Raw genomic sequence first — 17,635 nt, 5'->3', positions numbered from 1 at the left:
GGTTACATGGATACACAGGCAGGCACTCCAGGCAGCATTGTGGTCACTGGTCAGTGGAGGAGTATTGCAAGTAGGGGCCGCAGACAGGCTCACAAAGGCCTAAAATAACAAACAGTAGGCAGTCATGGCAGTTTGAAATCGGTTATATGGATACACAGGCAGGCACTCCAGGCAGCATTGTGGTCACTGGTCAGTGGAGGAGTATTGGAAGTAGGGGCCGCAGACAGGCTCACAAAGGCCTAAAATAACAAACAGTAGGACTAGGCAGTCATGGCAGTTTGAAATCGGTTACATGGATACACAGGCAGGCACTCCAGGCAGCATTGTGGTCACTGGTCAGTGGAGGAGTATTGCAAGTAGGGGCCGCAGACAGGCTCACAAAGGCCTAAAATAACAAACAGTAGGCAGTCATGGCAGTTTGAAATCGGTTACATGGATACACAGGCAGGCACTCCAGGCAGCATTGTGGTCACTGGTCAGTGGAGGAGTATTGCAAGTAGGGGCCGCAGACAGGCTCACAAAGGCCTAAAATAACAAACAGTAGGACTAGGCAGTCATGGCAGTTTGAAATCGGTTACATGGATACACAGGCAGGCACTCCAGGCAGCATTGTGGTCACTGGTCAGTGGAGGAGTATTGCAAGTAGGGGCTGCAGACAGGCTCACAAAGGCCTAAAATAACAAACAGTAGGCAGTCATGGCAGTTTGAAATCAGTTACATGGATACACAGGCAGGCACTCCAGGCAGCATTGTGGTCACTGGTCAGTGGAGGAGTATTGCAAGTAGGGGCCGCAGACAGGCTCACAAAGGCCTAAAATAACAAACAGTAGGACTAGGCAGTCATGGCAGTTTGAAATCGGTTACATGGATACACAGGCAGGCACTCCAGGCAGCATTGTGGTCACTGGTCAGTGGAGGAGTATTGCAAGTAAGGGCCGCAGACAGGCTCACAAAGGCCTAAAATAACAAACAGTAGGCAGTCATGGCAGTTTGAAATTGGTTACATGGATACACAGGCAGGCACTCCAGGCAGCATTGTGGTCACTGGTCAGTGGAGGAGTATTGCAAGTAGTGGCCGCAGACAGGCTCACAAAGGCCTAAAATAACAAACAGTAGGCAGTCATGGCAGTTTGAAATCGGTTACATGGATACACAGGCAGGCACTCCAGGCAGCATTGTGGTCACTGGTCAGTGGAGGAGTATTGCAAGTAGGGGCCGCAGACAGGCTCACAAAGGCCTAAAATAACAAACAGTAGGACTAGGCAGTCATGGCAGTTTGAAATCGGTTACATGGATACACAGGCAGGCACTCCAGGCAGCATTGTGGTCAGTGGAGGAGTATTGCAAGAAGTGTGTGACACAGTTAGTACTCCCAAAAAATAAATAGATGTTAATGTCTCGCAAAACAACTATAAATAAAAAAAGGGTGGCATGCTTAGGTACAGGGGTGGGCTCATCTGCAGAGTTTATGACAAAGTAATTTGGCAGTAAATTAGTATTTACTGGTGTCAATATAGGACACTGACCCAGACTACTTTAACTAGCATCATAGATGTCAAGAAATTGTTATTGTTTGTCAGTGCCAGGCATTGAATGATATCAGCGCATAGACTAAACATTGTTGGAGCTGTGCGAGATAATTTTGCACGTTGTAGAGCACAGTTTGAGCTGGGGGGGGACTCTCTTGTGGCCGGCGGTACTGCCCCAGGGCCCCTCATGTTACAACGGTGTGTCTGACGTTGGGTGCGCACCACCACCGCCAGAGACACTATATTGTACTATAAGGGACCCAGTGGCAGTGCCGTCGACCAAAAGCGAGCACACCCACCTCTTCTGTCAAACAGCACTGTAACTAACGGGTGCTTGCGCCAAGTGTCGAGAGTGAGACAACGGCCTCGTGGGGGGAGTTTTCCCATTGGGGGATGTGTAAACATGTCGTATGCTGGTCATACAGCTGCTGCAAATTAAGAGATTTGAACACTCAGTAAGACCAGTCCACAAGCAAGACCTTTTTATAGGAAAGCTAGGTGTCAGCCGGGAAAGGTGGGGCAAAATAATTAGAAATCCAGGAGTGGTTCATTTTAATGAAGGTGAGATCATCCACATTTTGGGTAGCCAGACGAGTCCTTTTTTCGGTTAATATTGAACCAGCAGCACTGAATACTCTTTCTGATAGCACACTAGCTGCTGGGCAAGCAAGCTCCTGCAACGCATATTCTGCCAATTCAGGCCAGGTGTCTAATTTGGATGCCCAGTAATCAAATGGGAATGACGGTTGAGGGAGAACATCGATAAGGGCTGAAAAATAGGACACAACATTTGTCCACTATGGTTACTAACTGTCACTTTGAATAGATGCTGCAGTACCTGTCCTGTCTGCGATCATTGCGAAATTACTTCACAACCTGGTCAGAAAACCCCTCTGTCCAACGCCACTTCTGATCTGTGCACCTCTAACACCTCTGCCATGTAGCCCCCTGCAGCTTGTGTGAGAACCATCACCGGCGCTGTGTGCTGGGAATGCCTGAATCAAACGGTCTACAAGAGTAGCTTGTTTGGTTGCTAAGATTTGTTCGAGGTTCTCATGTGGCATAATATTTTGCAATTTGCCTTTATAGCGAGGGTCAAGGATGCAGGCCAACCAGTAATCGTCATCGCTCATCATTTTAGTAATGCGTGGGTCCTTTTTGAGGATACGTAAGGCATAATCCGCCATGTGGGCCAAAGTTCCTGTTGGCAAATCTGCGGTTGTGCTGGTTTGAGGGGCAGTTACAGGCAAATCTACGTCACTTGTCTCCCTTAAAAAAACAGAACCCGGCCTTGCAACGCAACTAATTTCTGTTGGCCCAGGAGAAGCTTCCTCATTCAAAAAGTACTCATCCCCATCATCCTCCTCATCCTCCTCCTCCTCTTCGCCCGCTACAGCGTCCTCTACACGGCCCTGACCAGACAATGGCTGACTGTCATCAAGGCTTTCCTCTTCCTCGGCTGCAGACGCCTGCTTCTTTATGTGCGTCAAACTTTGCATCAGCAGACGCATTAGGGGGATGCTCATGCTTATTATGGTGTTGTCTGCACTAACCAGCCGTGTGCATTCCTCAAAACACTGAAGAACTTGACACAGGTCTTGTAGCTTCGACCACTGCACACCTGACAACTCCATGTCTGCCATCCAACTGCCTGCCCGTGTATCCTCCCACAAATACATAACAGCACGCCTGTGTTCACACAGTCTCTGAAGCATGTGCAGTGTGGAGTTCCACCTTGTTGCAACGACGATGATTAGGCGATGCTGGGGAAGGTTCAAAGACCGCTGATAGTTCTGCATACGGCTGGAGTGTACGGGCGAACGGCGGATATGCGAGCAAAGTCTGCGCACTTTGAGGAGCAGTTCGGTTAGCCCTGGCTAACTTTTCAGGAAGCACTGCACCACCAGGTTTAAGGTGTGAGCCAGGCAAGGAATGTGTTTCAGTTGGGAAAGGGCTATGGCTGCCATGAAATTCCTTCCATTATCACTCACTACCTTGCCTGCCTCAAGATGTACAGTGCCCAGCCATGACTGAGATTCATTCTGCAAGAACTCGGACAGAACTTCCGCGGTGTGTCTGTTGTCGCCCAAACACTTCATTGCCAATACAGCCTGCTGACGCTTGCCACTAGCTGTCCCATAATGGCACACCTGGTGTGCAACAGTGGCAGCTGCGGATGGAGTGGATGTGCGACTGCAGTCTGTGGACGAGCTCTTGCTTCTGCATGAGGAGGAGGAAGAGGAGGAGGGGGGGCGAACGCCTACAGCCAACTCTTTCCTTGACCGTGGGCTAGGCAGAACTGTCCCAATATTGCTGTCCCCTGTGGACCCTGCATCCACCACATTCACCCAGTGTGCCGTGATGGACACGTAACGTCCCTGGCCATGCCTACTGGTCCATGCATCTGTTGTCAGGTGCACCTTTGTAGTCACAGACTGCCTGAGTGCATGGACGATGCGGTCTTTAACATGCTGTTGGAGGGCTGGGATGGCTTTTCTAGAAAAGAAGTGCCGACTGGGTAGTTCGTAGCGTGGTACAGCGTAGTCCATCAGCGCTTTGAAAGCTTCGCTTTCCACTAACCGGTAGGGCATCATCTCTAATGAGATTAGTCTAGCAATGTGGGCGTTCAAACCCTGTGTACGCGGATGCGAGGATGAGTACTTCCTTTTCCTAACAAGAGTCTCATGTAGGGTGAGCTGGACTGGAGAGCTGGAGATTGTGGAAATAGCGGTGGTGCCGGTGGACATGGGTGACTGAGAGAGGGTTGGAGATGGTATTCTTGCCGGTGCCCTACATGCAGTGTTTCCTACTACTAACCTGGTGATTCCCTGACTGCTTTGGCCTGGCGACAAAAGCTGCACAGATACTGCAGGTGGTATGGGAAATGGTCAGCTTACAGGGAGGGAAGGGATGTAGCGTTGCTGACTAGCTTCATTGGCCGAGGGTGCTGCAACCTTTAGGGGCGTTTGGTAGTTAGTCCAGGCTTGCAAATGCATGGTGGATAAATGTCTATGCATGCAACTTGTATTTAGACTTTTATGATTCTGACCTCTGCTTAAGGTAGTTGAACATTTTTGACAGATGACTTTGCGCTGATCATTTGGATGTTGTTTAAAAAAATGCCAGACTGCACTCTTTCTACTATCGGATACCTTTTCAGGCATTGCAGACTGAGCTTCTTTAACCGGATGGCCACGCTGTCCTCCAACTGGTTTTGGTTTTGCCACGCGTTTTTGGCCAGATACGGGCCCGGTAGATGGAACCTGTTGTGATGTTGATGCCTGCTGCGGCTCCTCCTCCTCCGCTTCAGAACTACTGCCGCCTGCACCCTGTTCCCCCAATGGCTGCCAATCGGGGTCCACAACTGGGTCATCTATGACCTCCTCTTCTATGTCGTGTGCGATTTCGTCTGTGTCACCGTGTAAGCCGGTGGTATAGCATCCGTGACGGGGCACCATAGTCTCCGCTGGGTTTGATTCTGCCTCAGTACACTGCGAGGGCAATGTTCTGGTCTGAGTCAAAGGAACAACATAGTAATCTGGCTGTGGCTGTGCATCTGTGCACTCCATGTCCGATTCAACTTCTAATGGGCATGGCCTGTTAACTGTTTCACTGTCTAACCCAGGAACGGTATGTGTAAAGAGCTCCATGGAGTAACCCGTTGTGTCTCCTGACGCATCCTTCTCTCTTGTTCTGGGTGAAGAAGACAAGGAAGCGACTTGTCCCTGACCGGGAGCATCCACTGACGATGCACTGCTCTGACATTTGGCACTTTCCGAGGAGGAGGCGAAAGAGCTAGAGGCAGAGTCAGCAATGAAAGCCAATACTTGTTCCTCCTGCTCCGGCTTCAAAAGTGGTTTTCCTACTCCCAGAAAAGAGAGCGTTCGAGGCCTTGTGTAGCCAGACAACGAACCTTGCTCAGCAACTCGAGACTTAGGTGCTGTACTGCTTTTACCACGACCACCTGATGCTCCACCACCACTACCATCATTACCAGCTGACAATGACCGCCCACGGCCACGACCTCTTCCACTAGGCTTCCTCATTGTTTGCAAAACGTAACCAAAGTAACAGTATTTGCTACTGTAAAACAACTTATAAGGTGAACTCAAACTTCTGTAGGATTTATATATACCTTTGTAGGTGTAATCAGATAAGGGTGATCCAATATTCGTGTATGCTAACACTATATAAATCTCCGTCCGTGTCACTAATAACTCACTCGAGCAGTGACACAGAAAGCACACATACTTTTTATATTTTAAAACAATCTTTTTATTTAACATATAAATATCTTTAAAATACAATACAAATAATTGTCAACCGGAATATCTCAAATAGACAAAGGGACCGACAGACTACTCCTCAAAATCAGCAAATAATATGGCTCTAAGTACACGGACAAGGCTAGGCACCAGTAATCAATAAATCCCTGCAATAGTGAATAGTTCTCTGTCAAAAAATGGAGGGTATGATCCTATGTGCTGCAGCCGCTAGTTATATTGTGCATATTTGCCACTGAATAAAGTGTCTCCACTACAAAACATCCTTGACTAAATCATAGGGTTTGTGAAATACCGTGGACAAAGTCCTACAAAGAATCTTACAATAGAAATTGTTATGCTTACATTGCTGTGCAAGGAGTGTCCGGTCCCTCTTACCCCGACGCGCGTTTCGTGCCACAACTTCTTCAGGGGGCGCGTTTTGTAGTGGAGACACTTTATTCAGTGGCAAATATGCACAATATAACTAGCGGCTGCAGCACATAGGATCATACCCTCCATTTTTTGACAGAGAACTATTCACTATTGCAGGGATTTATTGATTACTGGTGCCTAGCCTTGTCCATGTACTTAGAGCCATATTCTTTGCTGATTTTGAGGAGTAGTCTGTCGGTCCCTTTGTCTATTTGAGATATTCCGGTTGACAATTATTTGTATTGTATTTTAAAGATATTTATATGTTAAATAAAAAGATTGTTTTAAAATATAAAAAGTATGTGTGCTTTCTGTGTCACTGCTCGAGTGAGTTATTAGTGACACGGACGGAGATTTATACCTTTATAGGTGCCTGACACTGAAAGTAAAATCAGGCCCAATGTTACACACTAGGTTTTCTGTGCCCCAATAATTTGAGACAGATGGCACACACAGGACCAGCACTCAAGCAGAAATGCCAATCTTAATCTCCCACTCTTATTTTTTTTTGAAAAGGGAGAATGTACCCCCTAAAAAAAAATGGCCAAGTATTACACAGTGTTTTCGGTGCCACACAATGAGAGACAGATGCCACACACAGCAATGGCACGGAGGCAGACTTGACAATATTTATCTCCCAATAATTTTTTTTTTTGAAAAGGGAGAATGTATCCCCCCCCAAAAAAAGGCCAAGTATTACACAGTGTTTTTGGTGCCACACAATGAGACAGATGCCACACACAGCAATGGCACGGAGGCAGACTTGACAATATTTATCTCCCAATAATTTTTTTTTTTTTGAAAAGGGAGAATGTACCCCCCCCCCCCAAAAAAAAGGCCAAGTATTACACAGTGTTTTCGGTGCCACACAATGAGAGACAGATGCCACACACAGCAATGGCACGGAGGCAGACTTGACAATATTTATCTCCCAATAATTTTTTTTTTTGAAAAGGGAGAATGTACCCCCCCACAAAAAAAAGGCCAAGTATTACACAGTGTTTTCGGTGCCACACAATGAGAGACAGATGCCACACACAGCAATGGCACGGAGGCAGACTTGACAATATTTATCTCCCAATAATTTTTTTTTTTGAAAAGGGAGAATGTATCCCCCCCAAAAAAAGGCCAAGTATTACACAGTGTTTTTGGTGCCACACAATGAGAGACAGATGCCACACACAGCAATGGCACGGAGGCAGACTTGCCAATATTTATCTCCCAATAATTTTTTTTTTTTTGAAAAGGGAGAATGTACCCCCCCCCCAAAAAAAAAGGCCAAGTATTACACAGTGTTTTCGGGGCCACACAATGAGAGACAGATGCCACACACAGCAATGGCATGGAGGCAGACTTGACAATATTTATCTCCCAATAATTTTTTTTTTTTGAAAAGGGAGAATGTACCCCCCCCCCCAAAAAAAGGCCAAGTATTACACAGTTTTTTCGGTGCAACACAATGAGAGAGAGATGCTACACACAGCAATGGCACGGAGGCAGACTTGACAATATTTATCTCCCACTAATTTTTTTTTTGGAAAAGGGAGAATTTAGAAAAAAAAAAAAAATGGCAAAGTATTACACAGTGTTTTCGGTGCCACACAATGAGAGACAGATGCCACACACAGCAATGGCACGGAGGTAGACTTGCCAATATTTATGTCACACTAATTTTTTTTTTTGAATAGGGAGAATGTACCCCCCCCCAAAAAAAAAAAGCCAAGTATTACACAGTGTTTTCGGTGCAACACAATGAGAGAGAGATGCCACACACAGCAATGGCACGGAGGCAGACTTGACAATATTTATCTCCCACTAATTTTTTTTTGGAAAAGGGAGAATTTAGAAAAAAAAAAAATGGCCAAGTATTACACAGTGTTTTCAGTGCCACAGTGCAAGTGCAGACTTGCCAATATTTATCTCCCTGTAGTTATCTCAGAAAAGTATGGCAGGCAGCTGTAAAAAGGACTGCTGCACACAAAAGTGTGGACAAATACACAAGATAGCTGTGCAGAAAGGAAGGAAAAACAGGATTTGTGCTTTGACAAAAGCAGTTGGTTTTCACAGCGGCGTACACACAGGCACAGCAACGCAGCTATCAGGGTCAGGGAGCCTTCTAGTGCAGCCCAATGAGCTACAGCGCTGAGGAAAAAAAAAATTAGCTTCCTCTGTCCCTGCAATCAAAAGGTGGTGTTGGACAGTGGAAATCGCTACAGCACAAGCGGTTTTTAGCTTTATGTACCCTGCCTATCACTATCCCTGCTTCCGAAGAAGCTGCAGCAACCTCTCCCTACGCTCAGATCAGCAGCAGTAAGATGGCGGTCGGCAGGAATGCCCCTTTATAGCCCCTGTGACGCCGCAGAAAGCAAGCCAATCACTGCAATGCCCTTCTCTAAGATGGTGGGGACTGAGATCTATGTCATCACGCTGCCCACACTCTGCGTCCACCTTCATTGGCTGAGAAATTGCGCTTTTAGCGTCATTGAAACGCGACTTTGGCGCGAAAGTCGCGTACCGCATGGCCGACCCCACACAGGGATCGGCTCGGTTTCATGAGACGCCGACTTTGCCAAAAGTCGGCGACTTATGAAAATAAACTATCCGTTTCGCTCAACCCTATCAAAGACGTCACGTAACTAAATTCATACCATGCAAATGCAAAGAAGAAACGTTAAATACTGAAACTACTATTTTAGCTATCAAAGAACCAACCACCTAGAGCAAGGATACCAATCCCAGAAAAAAGGATAACAGAGCAGGGTATACGTATTAAAATATGTAAATCTTTATTAGTAGTAGTGATACATATAAATAAAAGTGCAACTCAACTCAAAAGGGACTAATACATACCGAATAAAACATACTATTAATTGCATGTCAAAGGCTGTAATATACTATGCCACGTGTCCCTGTTCCCTCATTTATGTGGGACTCACAACAAGACAATTAAAGGTTAGGACGAGGGAACACGTCTTGGGTATTTTGGCGGCTAAAGATGTGGAAGATGTTTCCACCTTAAAAACAATCCCTAAGCATTTTAGGGTCCACCATAATTGTGATGCCTCGCTTTTGAAAGTGATTGGCATCGACATGATTAAATCAAATGAACGTGGGGGCAAAATTAGCACACCTTTAGCTCAAATGGAGGCCAAGTGGATATGGGTTTTAGATACTGTTTCCCCACTTGGTCTTAATGAAAATCTAAGTTTCGCCCCTTTTTTGTAAACCTCAGTATTAGTGCATTTTTACTAGTTTTGGATTTTTATACTTATATTATTTTTATATATTTTATCTAGGTGTTTTTATTCCTTCACATTTTATATGTATGTTTTAATACCATGGCGCTCATATTCCCATTATCCCGTTTTTCAGATCCTACTTACCTTGTCATCATGATGTCCGTTAATCTTCATCACCATGTCCTTTATTCCTTCCATGTGATCGGCCTGTCTCAGTGGAGTGGTCGACGGATGTCTTATCTACAAAAAAAGACTATTATTATTATATTGTGTGTATTTATCTATATATATACTTTTTCTTTTTAGAATATAGTTAATGCCATGACATGGTTATTGTATAATATCAAGATGTCGGTATGAAAGGGTTTTGCTATCTTATATCTTATATATATTATTTTTCTGATTATATTAACTAAGATTTTTTGACTGATATAGCCCAGTCAATTATATATTCCTACTGAGTATTATTAATATTTTCACCTTATTTGTGTTTTTGATGTACATTTAGGATTCACATATCACTTCCTTATTCCACTTTTCTGTTCATCCTGGCATTAATACACATATATCTTTTTGAGGGCCTAAACGGGGTTCTTTTCCCCCCCCCTTCTCTCTCCTCACTAGTGTTTGATTCCCTGTGATACTTCATGGGATATTGATGTTCATAATTACACCTTTTCCATGATATACTTAATTGCAGTCACTTCATTTTCATTATTTATCATTGGCTGTTTAGCCATTACCCCCTTTTTTATTTTATATACTCAGTCAATTAGATGTTATCTAGTATAACACTTTTTTTCATTATGGGCGCTCTTTTTATTTGTTTCATTCCTTGTTTTTTCTTCATTTTCTCCTCATTCGGTAAGCCTCCTATCCGGTCTGCCTATGTATTATTCCTTATTCCATTGCTCACGCCTGAGTGCCGGAGTGGTGCGCATGCGCCTTCGGGGGCCCGCGGTCTCTGCTCTCAGCGTCTCCGTGGTCTTGGCAACGCCGGGTTCTTCCTGTGCGTCCGACCACGTGACGTTGTGGGCGGGAACTTCCGGCCTGTCTGTCGGCGTCTGCGCCGCTTACACAATGGCACCAGTTGTCAGCAACATATATAAACTCCTAGCCTTATACATCCATCACCCCCTGACGAAGGATCGTGTATCCGAAACGCGCGTCGGGGTGCGCTTTGTTGGATACGGTGACACCATAAGGTATATGTCCTCCATTTTCATCTCGGTCTCTTTACCTCTTTTGGTGTGCAATGCACTTGATATATGTGTGAGTGATTTACACCAACCTATGTTGCACGATTGCACTTTGCACATCTGGCACTTTATATTTTACACTGGTTTTCTCCTTTTTAACCCTATTACGGGTTATTTCTTTATCATTTTTAATGTTTCACGATTTTACACATTTTTTTACTTTTCCCTGGAAACATATACATAGAGGTACTATATAAGTGCTAAATTTCTTATTGGTACACCGTATGCCTATATTGGCTATTATATACATTTTTTGGAGATTTTATTTCAATTATATTATCCAACATGTGCACTTTTATTTATATGTATCACTACTACTAATAAAGATTTACATATTTTAATACGTATACCCTGCTCTGTTATCCTTTTTTCTGGGATTGGTATCCTTGCTCTAGGTGGTTGGTTCTTTGTTTCCATGTGTAGGAGTGGTTTCCACTCGCTTCTGTTGTTTTCACTGGGGTTACTATAATATATTATATAATTGATTTTTACCCCCTCTAGTGTTTACAATCTCTTTATTTTAGCTATCAGACAAAAGCATGGCTCCAGACATAATTCAATTATTTGTTACATGACTGCTAGAGGACACAGCTTTGAAATCAGACCCAATTCTGAAGAGTGAAGTTGTTAATAAGAGGTCCGTCAGTCATAACCCTTTTCCTATGTAAAATTGCTATAATTATAAGAATAGAATGTAGGCTGTCTTGTAATAAATATTTTCTTACACATCATTTAATTATTCCTTTCCCCAATATTTTGTTTCTTCCATCATAGCAAATTTCTCATCTGAAAAGATTTGCTACACTGCTTGAGTTTAGGATTGTTACAGATAATTACAATAGGACTCAAGGCTGAATAAGAGCAAGAAAAAATTATCCTGGCTTCGCTCATGCTGGCCGTCACATTGGTCCATGTCATAGTGTAGATCCACGTGACATTTTCAAATCCAAAAAGAACTACATACATAATAACCAATATGATGACAGCTCTGGAAGCTTTGTATTCTGCAGTCCTTCCTTGGCCTCTGTCTGAGCTGCGAATCCCTTTGATTGATCTTTCATGATGAATTAATGGGTACACAATGTAACTGCTTGCTATTGCCATCAACCCTACAAACAAAAAATCTCTAAATACAAATATTACTCCATTAATAATATAGGTGTAATAAGTCTGATAGTCCATATCACAATAAATTAAGTGTAGTGAGTAAATAGAGGTTGTAGCATTGAAGTTAGACTGTGCATACTTAATAGCAGAGTAATGTATAACTAGATTGCAGCACAAAATAATTATAATAATTGTCAGAACATTGAGTGTCATTTTCTGCTTGAAATATATCCAGTGTTTGGCTGATGGGGCGATAAGGATACATTGATGGCAGCTGAGGAGGCTGGTGATGCAGATAGACATGGCCCTGCTCACTCGGTATGTACAGGTCCTTCTCAAAAAAATTAGCATATAGTGTTAAATTTCATTATTTACCATAATGTAATGATTACAATTAAACTTTCATATATTATAGATTCATTATCCACCAACTGAAATTTGTCAGGTCTTTTATTGTTTTAATACTGATGATTTTGGCATACAACTCCTGATAACCCAAAAAACCTGTCTCAATAAATTAGCATATCAAGAAAAGGTTCTCTAAAAGAGCTATTACCCTAATCTTCTGAATCAACTAATTAACTCTAAACACATGCAAAAGATACCTGAGGCTTTTAAAAACTCCCTGCCTGGTTCATTACTCAAAACCCCCATCATGGGTAAGACTAGCGACCTGACAGATGTCAAGAAGGCCATCATTGACACCCTCAAGCAAGAGGGTAAGACCCAGCAAGAAATTTCTCAACAAATAGGCTGTTCCCAGAGTGCTGTATCAAGGCACCTCAATGGTAAGTCTGTTGGAAGGAAACAATGTGGCAGAAAACGCTGTACAACGAGAAGAGGTGACCGGACCCTGAGGAAGATTGTGGAGAAGGACCGATTCCAGACCTTGGGGAACCTGAGGAAGCAGTGGACTGAGTCTGGTGTGGAAAGGCGTGTGCAGGAAATGGGCTACAGGTGCCGCATTCCCCAGGTAAAGCCACTTTTGAACCATAAACAGCGGCAGAAGCGCCTGACCTGGGCTACAGAGAAGCAGCACTGGACTGTTGCTAAGTGGTCCCAAGTACTTTTTTCTGATGAAAGCAAATTTTGCATGTCATTCGGAAATCAAGGTGCCAGAGTCTGGAGGAAGACTGGGGAGAAGGAAATGCCAAAATGCCTGAAGTCCAGTGTCAAGTACCCACAGTCAGTGATGGTGTGGGGTGCCATGTCAGCTGCTGGTGTTGGTCCACTGTGTTTCATCAAGGGCAGGGTCAATGCAGCTAGCTATCAGGAGATTTTGGAGCACTTCATGCTTCCATCGGCTGAAATGCTTTATGGAGATGAAGATTTCATTTTTCAGCACGACCTGGCACCTGCTCACAGTGCCAAAACCACTGGTAAATGGTTTACTGACCATGGTATTACTGTGCTCAATTGGCCAGCCAACTCTCCTGACCTGAACCCCATAGAGAATCTGTGGGATATTGTGAAGAGAAAGTTGAGAGACGCAAGACCCAACACTCTGGATGAGCTTAAGGCCGCTATTGAAGCATCCTGGGCCTCCATAACATCTCAGCAGTGTCACAGGCTGATTGCCTCCATGCCACGCCGCATTGAAGCAGTCATTTCTGCCAAAGGATTCCCGACAAAGTATTGAGTGCATAACTGAACATTATTATTTGATGGTTTTTTTCTTTGTTATTAAAAAACACTTTTATTTGATTGGACGGGTGAAATATGCTAATTTATTGAGACAGGTTTTTTGGGTTGTCAGGAGTTGTAGGCAAAAATCATCAGTATTAAAACAATAAAAGACCTGACAAATTTCAGTTGGTGGATAATGAATCTATAATATATGAAAGTTTAATTGTAATCATTACATTATGGTAAATAATGAAATTTAACACTATATGCTAATTTTTTGAGAAGGACCTGTATATAGGAAAATCTGGCATCTTGTGTCATCCATTAGGTTTTTTATGCCTAAAGCACGAAGGAACTGGGGGATGATCCGTGATATTACTATAAGGAAATTCATGAAAACCAACGTCATAAGAATTGTGTTTGTTGGTAAAAGTTTCTTCTCGTTTATTCTGATGAAGGTAAACTTTAAGAATATAAAGCGATTTCCCGGAATTCCAATCACTATCATCATGAAAAAGCCAAAGGCCTTAAGGACAAGGTAAATTTCCATCATCTGTAATTGAAAAAAAAAGTCATGTTAACATTGCTAATAAACGTTGGTTTCTATGGTTATTTTTTCCAAATACACTCAATATTCTAATGAGTAAATTGTTCTTTTTGTCTTTTCACATTTACATAATCATTTACTATTTACTTACTGAATTAATTACTTACTACAGGGTATTTTCCCATTGCTGTGATCCTAGGTTTTGTCTGTTAATTAGTGTTGAGCATTCCGATACCGCAAGTATCGGGTATCGGCCGATACTTGCGGTATCGGAATTCCGATACCGGGATTCCGATACTTGCCGCGTATCGGATACCGGAATCGGAAGTTCCAAGATTCAAAATGCAGAAATTCAGCCAATGAGAATGATTCCAAGTGTGGGCACATCCTGTTTAGCATGGAGGGCATGAAACTACTGGCAAGGCTGTGATTGGCTGCTGAAATGATGTCATGCTGCAGTTTAAAAGTCGCTGGCGCCATTTTGCGATCACTCTGCTGTGAATTCAGTTAGTGACAGGACGCTGTTTGCTGACTGAGGGACAGTTTAGAGATAGCGATTTGCTTCTTTGTGCTTTCCAAAGGCTAATTTAGCAACCGCTGTGTTCACCTACTATTCACCTTGCTTTTGCCTTGTAGCGCTGTTTTCACAGCGATCTGCAAGGTCTGTGTGTGTGTGTGTGAGTGCAGCCCACTCTCTAGTCTGAGTGCAGCCACATAGGCCATCCATAGCTGGTTGTATTCAGTTCAGGGAGGGTGGTTCATTGCCTCATACTGTTCTTTTTTTTTTTTTTTTTTTTTCAAGTAGTGTAGTCTGCTGCTAATTTATTCAAAAAAATCCTATTAGTGTCTTTCCACCCGTCTCCAGCTAATTTGTGGAAAAACACTACATAGGATAAAGTAGAGGAGGGTTTTTGGGCCTTGCAGCGCCGTTTACGGCTGTCTGCACGGTCTCCGTGTGACTGCAGCTCGCCCTGTAGTCTGTGAGCAGCCATAGCCTGGTTGTCTCCAGCTCAGGGTTGTTCACTGCGTCATACCGCCAAATCAATTTTAATTTTTTTTCAAGTAGTGTAGTCTGCTGCTAATTTATTTAAAAAAATCCTATTAGTGTCTTTCCACCCGTCTCCAGCTAATTTGTGGAAAAACACTACATAGGATAAAGTAGAGGAGGGTTTTTGGGCCTTGCAGCGCCGTTTACGGCCGTCTGCACGGTCTCCGTGTGATTGCAGCTCGCCCTGTAGTCTGTGAGCAGCCATAGCCTGGTTGTCTCCAGCTCAGGGTTGTTCACTGCGTCATACCGCCAAATCAATTTTAATTTTTTTTCAAGTAGTGTAGTCTGCTGCTAATTTATTTAAAAAAATCCTATTAGTGTCTTTCCACCCGTCTCCAGCTAATTTGTGGAAAAACACTACATAGGATAACGTAGAGGAGGGTTTTTGGGCCTTGCAGCGCCGTTTACGTCTGTCTGCACGGTCTCCGTGTGACTGCAGCTCTATCTGTTGTCAGTTCAGCCCCCAAAAAATAAATAAATAATAAAGTTCACCAAACACACCAGTTACACCACTTTACATTTGTGTAGGCCACATTAGCTCATATTAAAGTCTAGTCCACACTTTAGAAAATTAGTGTTTCTTATACCTGTTAGGAGGAGTTGCTCAGGAATAAGCACACAAATCCGTTAGTACTTTTCTGCTTATCTTTATCAGTCAACCAAGATGAAGAAGGCAGTGAGTAAGGCACGTGGGCGTGGGCATGGGCGCGGAGCAGGGAGGGGACGTGGGGATTCTGTGCCTGCTGCGGGCACCGGTGACTCATCAGCACCCACTTTCACCAGGCAACAGTCGTTCATGCGCAGCTTTGTGTCAGAGCGCCGTACACCGCTGCTGCGTCAAGAACAAATTGAAGCTGTTGTCGGATGGATGGCAGCTAATGCATCAACTTCCATTAGTGCCACATCCTCTCAGACACAGAGCACTGGAGAGCAGCCATCTGTCTCTTCACCACCTGCCAAATTGCCCAGGCAGACAGAGAGCCCAGGACAGGAGCCGTCTCTACTTCTGTTCTCTGAATCTCTTGGCTTGGAAACAGGGGGCCAGCCAAGCAGCATTGGAGAAATGGAAGAAGAGGCAGGGTGCAGTGATGCCCAACAGCTTTTTCTGTCTTCCTCTGAAGAGGCGGGTGGGCCAGTGGCTCCGGTCACCACATCGCAGGCCGCATCAGCTGATGATGACACTCAGGTGCCACTTACTGGTGCGTGCTCTGCTGCTGAGACTACCCAGGAGGAGCAGTTGGGGGCAGAGGGTAGTGTAGATGATGAGGTCCTCGACCCATCTTGGCGTGAGGGACAGGAAGGTGGTGGGAGCAGCTCTGAGGAAGAGATTCCCCGTACGGCCCAAAGAGGGAGAGGGAGGGGGAAGACTGCGGATCCTGCAGCCTCCGCTTTGGCACCCGTTAGGAGCATGTCTCTTCCAAAAGCCAAAAAGGGCGCTCCCAAGACTTGCAGTGCCTGGTCCTTTTTTGACACAGTTGCAGATGACATTTGCTATGTCAGATGCAAGGTGTGTCATCAAAAAGTCAAAAGAGGGAAAAATGTCAGCAACCTCAATACCTCCAACATGTGGAAACATGTGCGCAACAGGCACCCGGCGGAGTTAGAAAAACACACTGAAGAGCTAGGCCAACCAACAACGGCAGCTACCACCTCTTCAGCTCGTGTTGCCTCTTCCTCTAGCTCACACGCAGCTGGTTCGGCTTCCTCCCAGGATCGCCGTGGAAGAACCTCTGGCCCTGTTGTCCAGAGACCCGCTGTAATTCCACCACTTTCCCAGTCATCCACACACTCCCAGCCCAGTCTACAGCCATCAGTAGTACAGGCATGGGAGAAAAGGCGGCCTTTCTCGTCAAACCACCCACGAGCACAGGCTCTGACTGCAGGCATTGCCAAACTTCTGTCACTGGAAATGCTGTCATTCAGGCTGGTGGAGACTGACAGCTTCCGTGACTTGATGTCATTGGCAGTCCCACAGTACAATGTGCCCAGCCGCTTTTACTTCAGCAGGCAAGCCGTCCCTGCCCTGCACAAGCATGTGGAGGGACACATAAAACACGCGCTACTGAACGCCGTCAGTAGCAAGGTCCACCTCACCACCGATGCGTGGACCAGTCAACATGGACAGGGGCGATACCTTTCCCTCACTGCCCATTGGGTTAATGTCGTTGAGCCGGGTACAGACCGTGCGAGTGGCGCAGGACGTGTCCTGCCCACTCCAAGGATTGCAGGAATCCATTCTGTACGCATTGACTCCTCCTCTTACACCAGTTCCTCAGAATCATCGCTGCAGGAGCCGTCACAGTCCACCTCCACATGGACCCGTGATGAACGTGTACCTGTTACGACCGACATGAGCACAGCCGTGGCCAAACGTCAACAGGCCGTGTTGAAATTAATTTTTTTGGGGAATCGTAGCCACACAGCGCAGGAGCTCTGGAATGCCATCAAGCAGGAGAGCGATGTGTGGTTTGTGCCAGCGAATCTCCAGCCAGGCATGGTAGTGTGTGATAATGGCCGAAATCTGGTGGCAGCTCTGGGCCTCGGCAACCTCACTCACATCCCATGTCTGGCACATGTGCTCAA

General features: G+C 44.8%; 1 protein-coding gene across 1 annotated transcript; it reads right to left on the bottom strand.

Moving 5' to 3' along the window:
- Positions 1–11,492: 11,492 nt before the first annotated feature.
- Positions 11,493–14,007, bottom strand: LOC143817657 (olfactory receptor class A-like protein 1). The gene is made up of 2 exons (XM_077299150.1): positions 13,754–14,007; positions 11,493–12,159 (listed from the first exon to the last, which is right to left on the bottom strand). The coding sequence occupies exons 1-2, from the start codon at positions 14,005–14,007 to the stop codon at positions 11,493–11,495; spliced, it is 921 nt and encodes a 306-aa protein (XP_077155265.1).
- Positions 14,008–17,635: the final 3,628 nt, after the last annotated feature.

The sequence above is a fragment of the Ranitomeya variabilis genome, chromosome 3, assembly GCF_051348905.1.
Source record: "Ranitomeya variabilis isolate aRanVar5 chromosome 3, aRanVar5.hap1, whole genome shotgun sequence".
NCBI classification, from domain to species: Eukaryota; Metazoa; Chordata; class Amphibia; order Anura; family Dendrobatidae; genus Ranitomeya; species Ranitomeya variabilis.
Note: the sequence above shows the minus strand (reverse complement) of the source record. Positions and strands in the feature narration are given on the sequence as shown.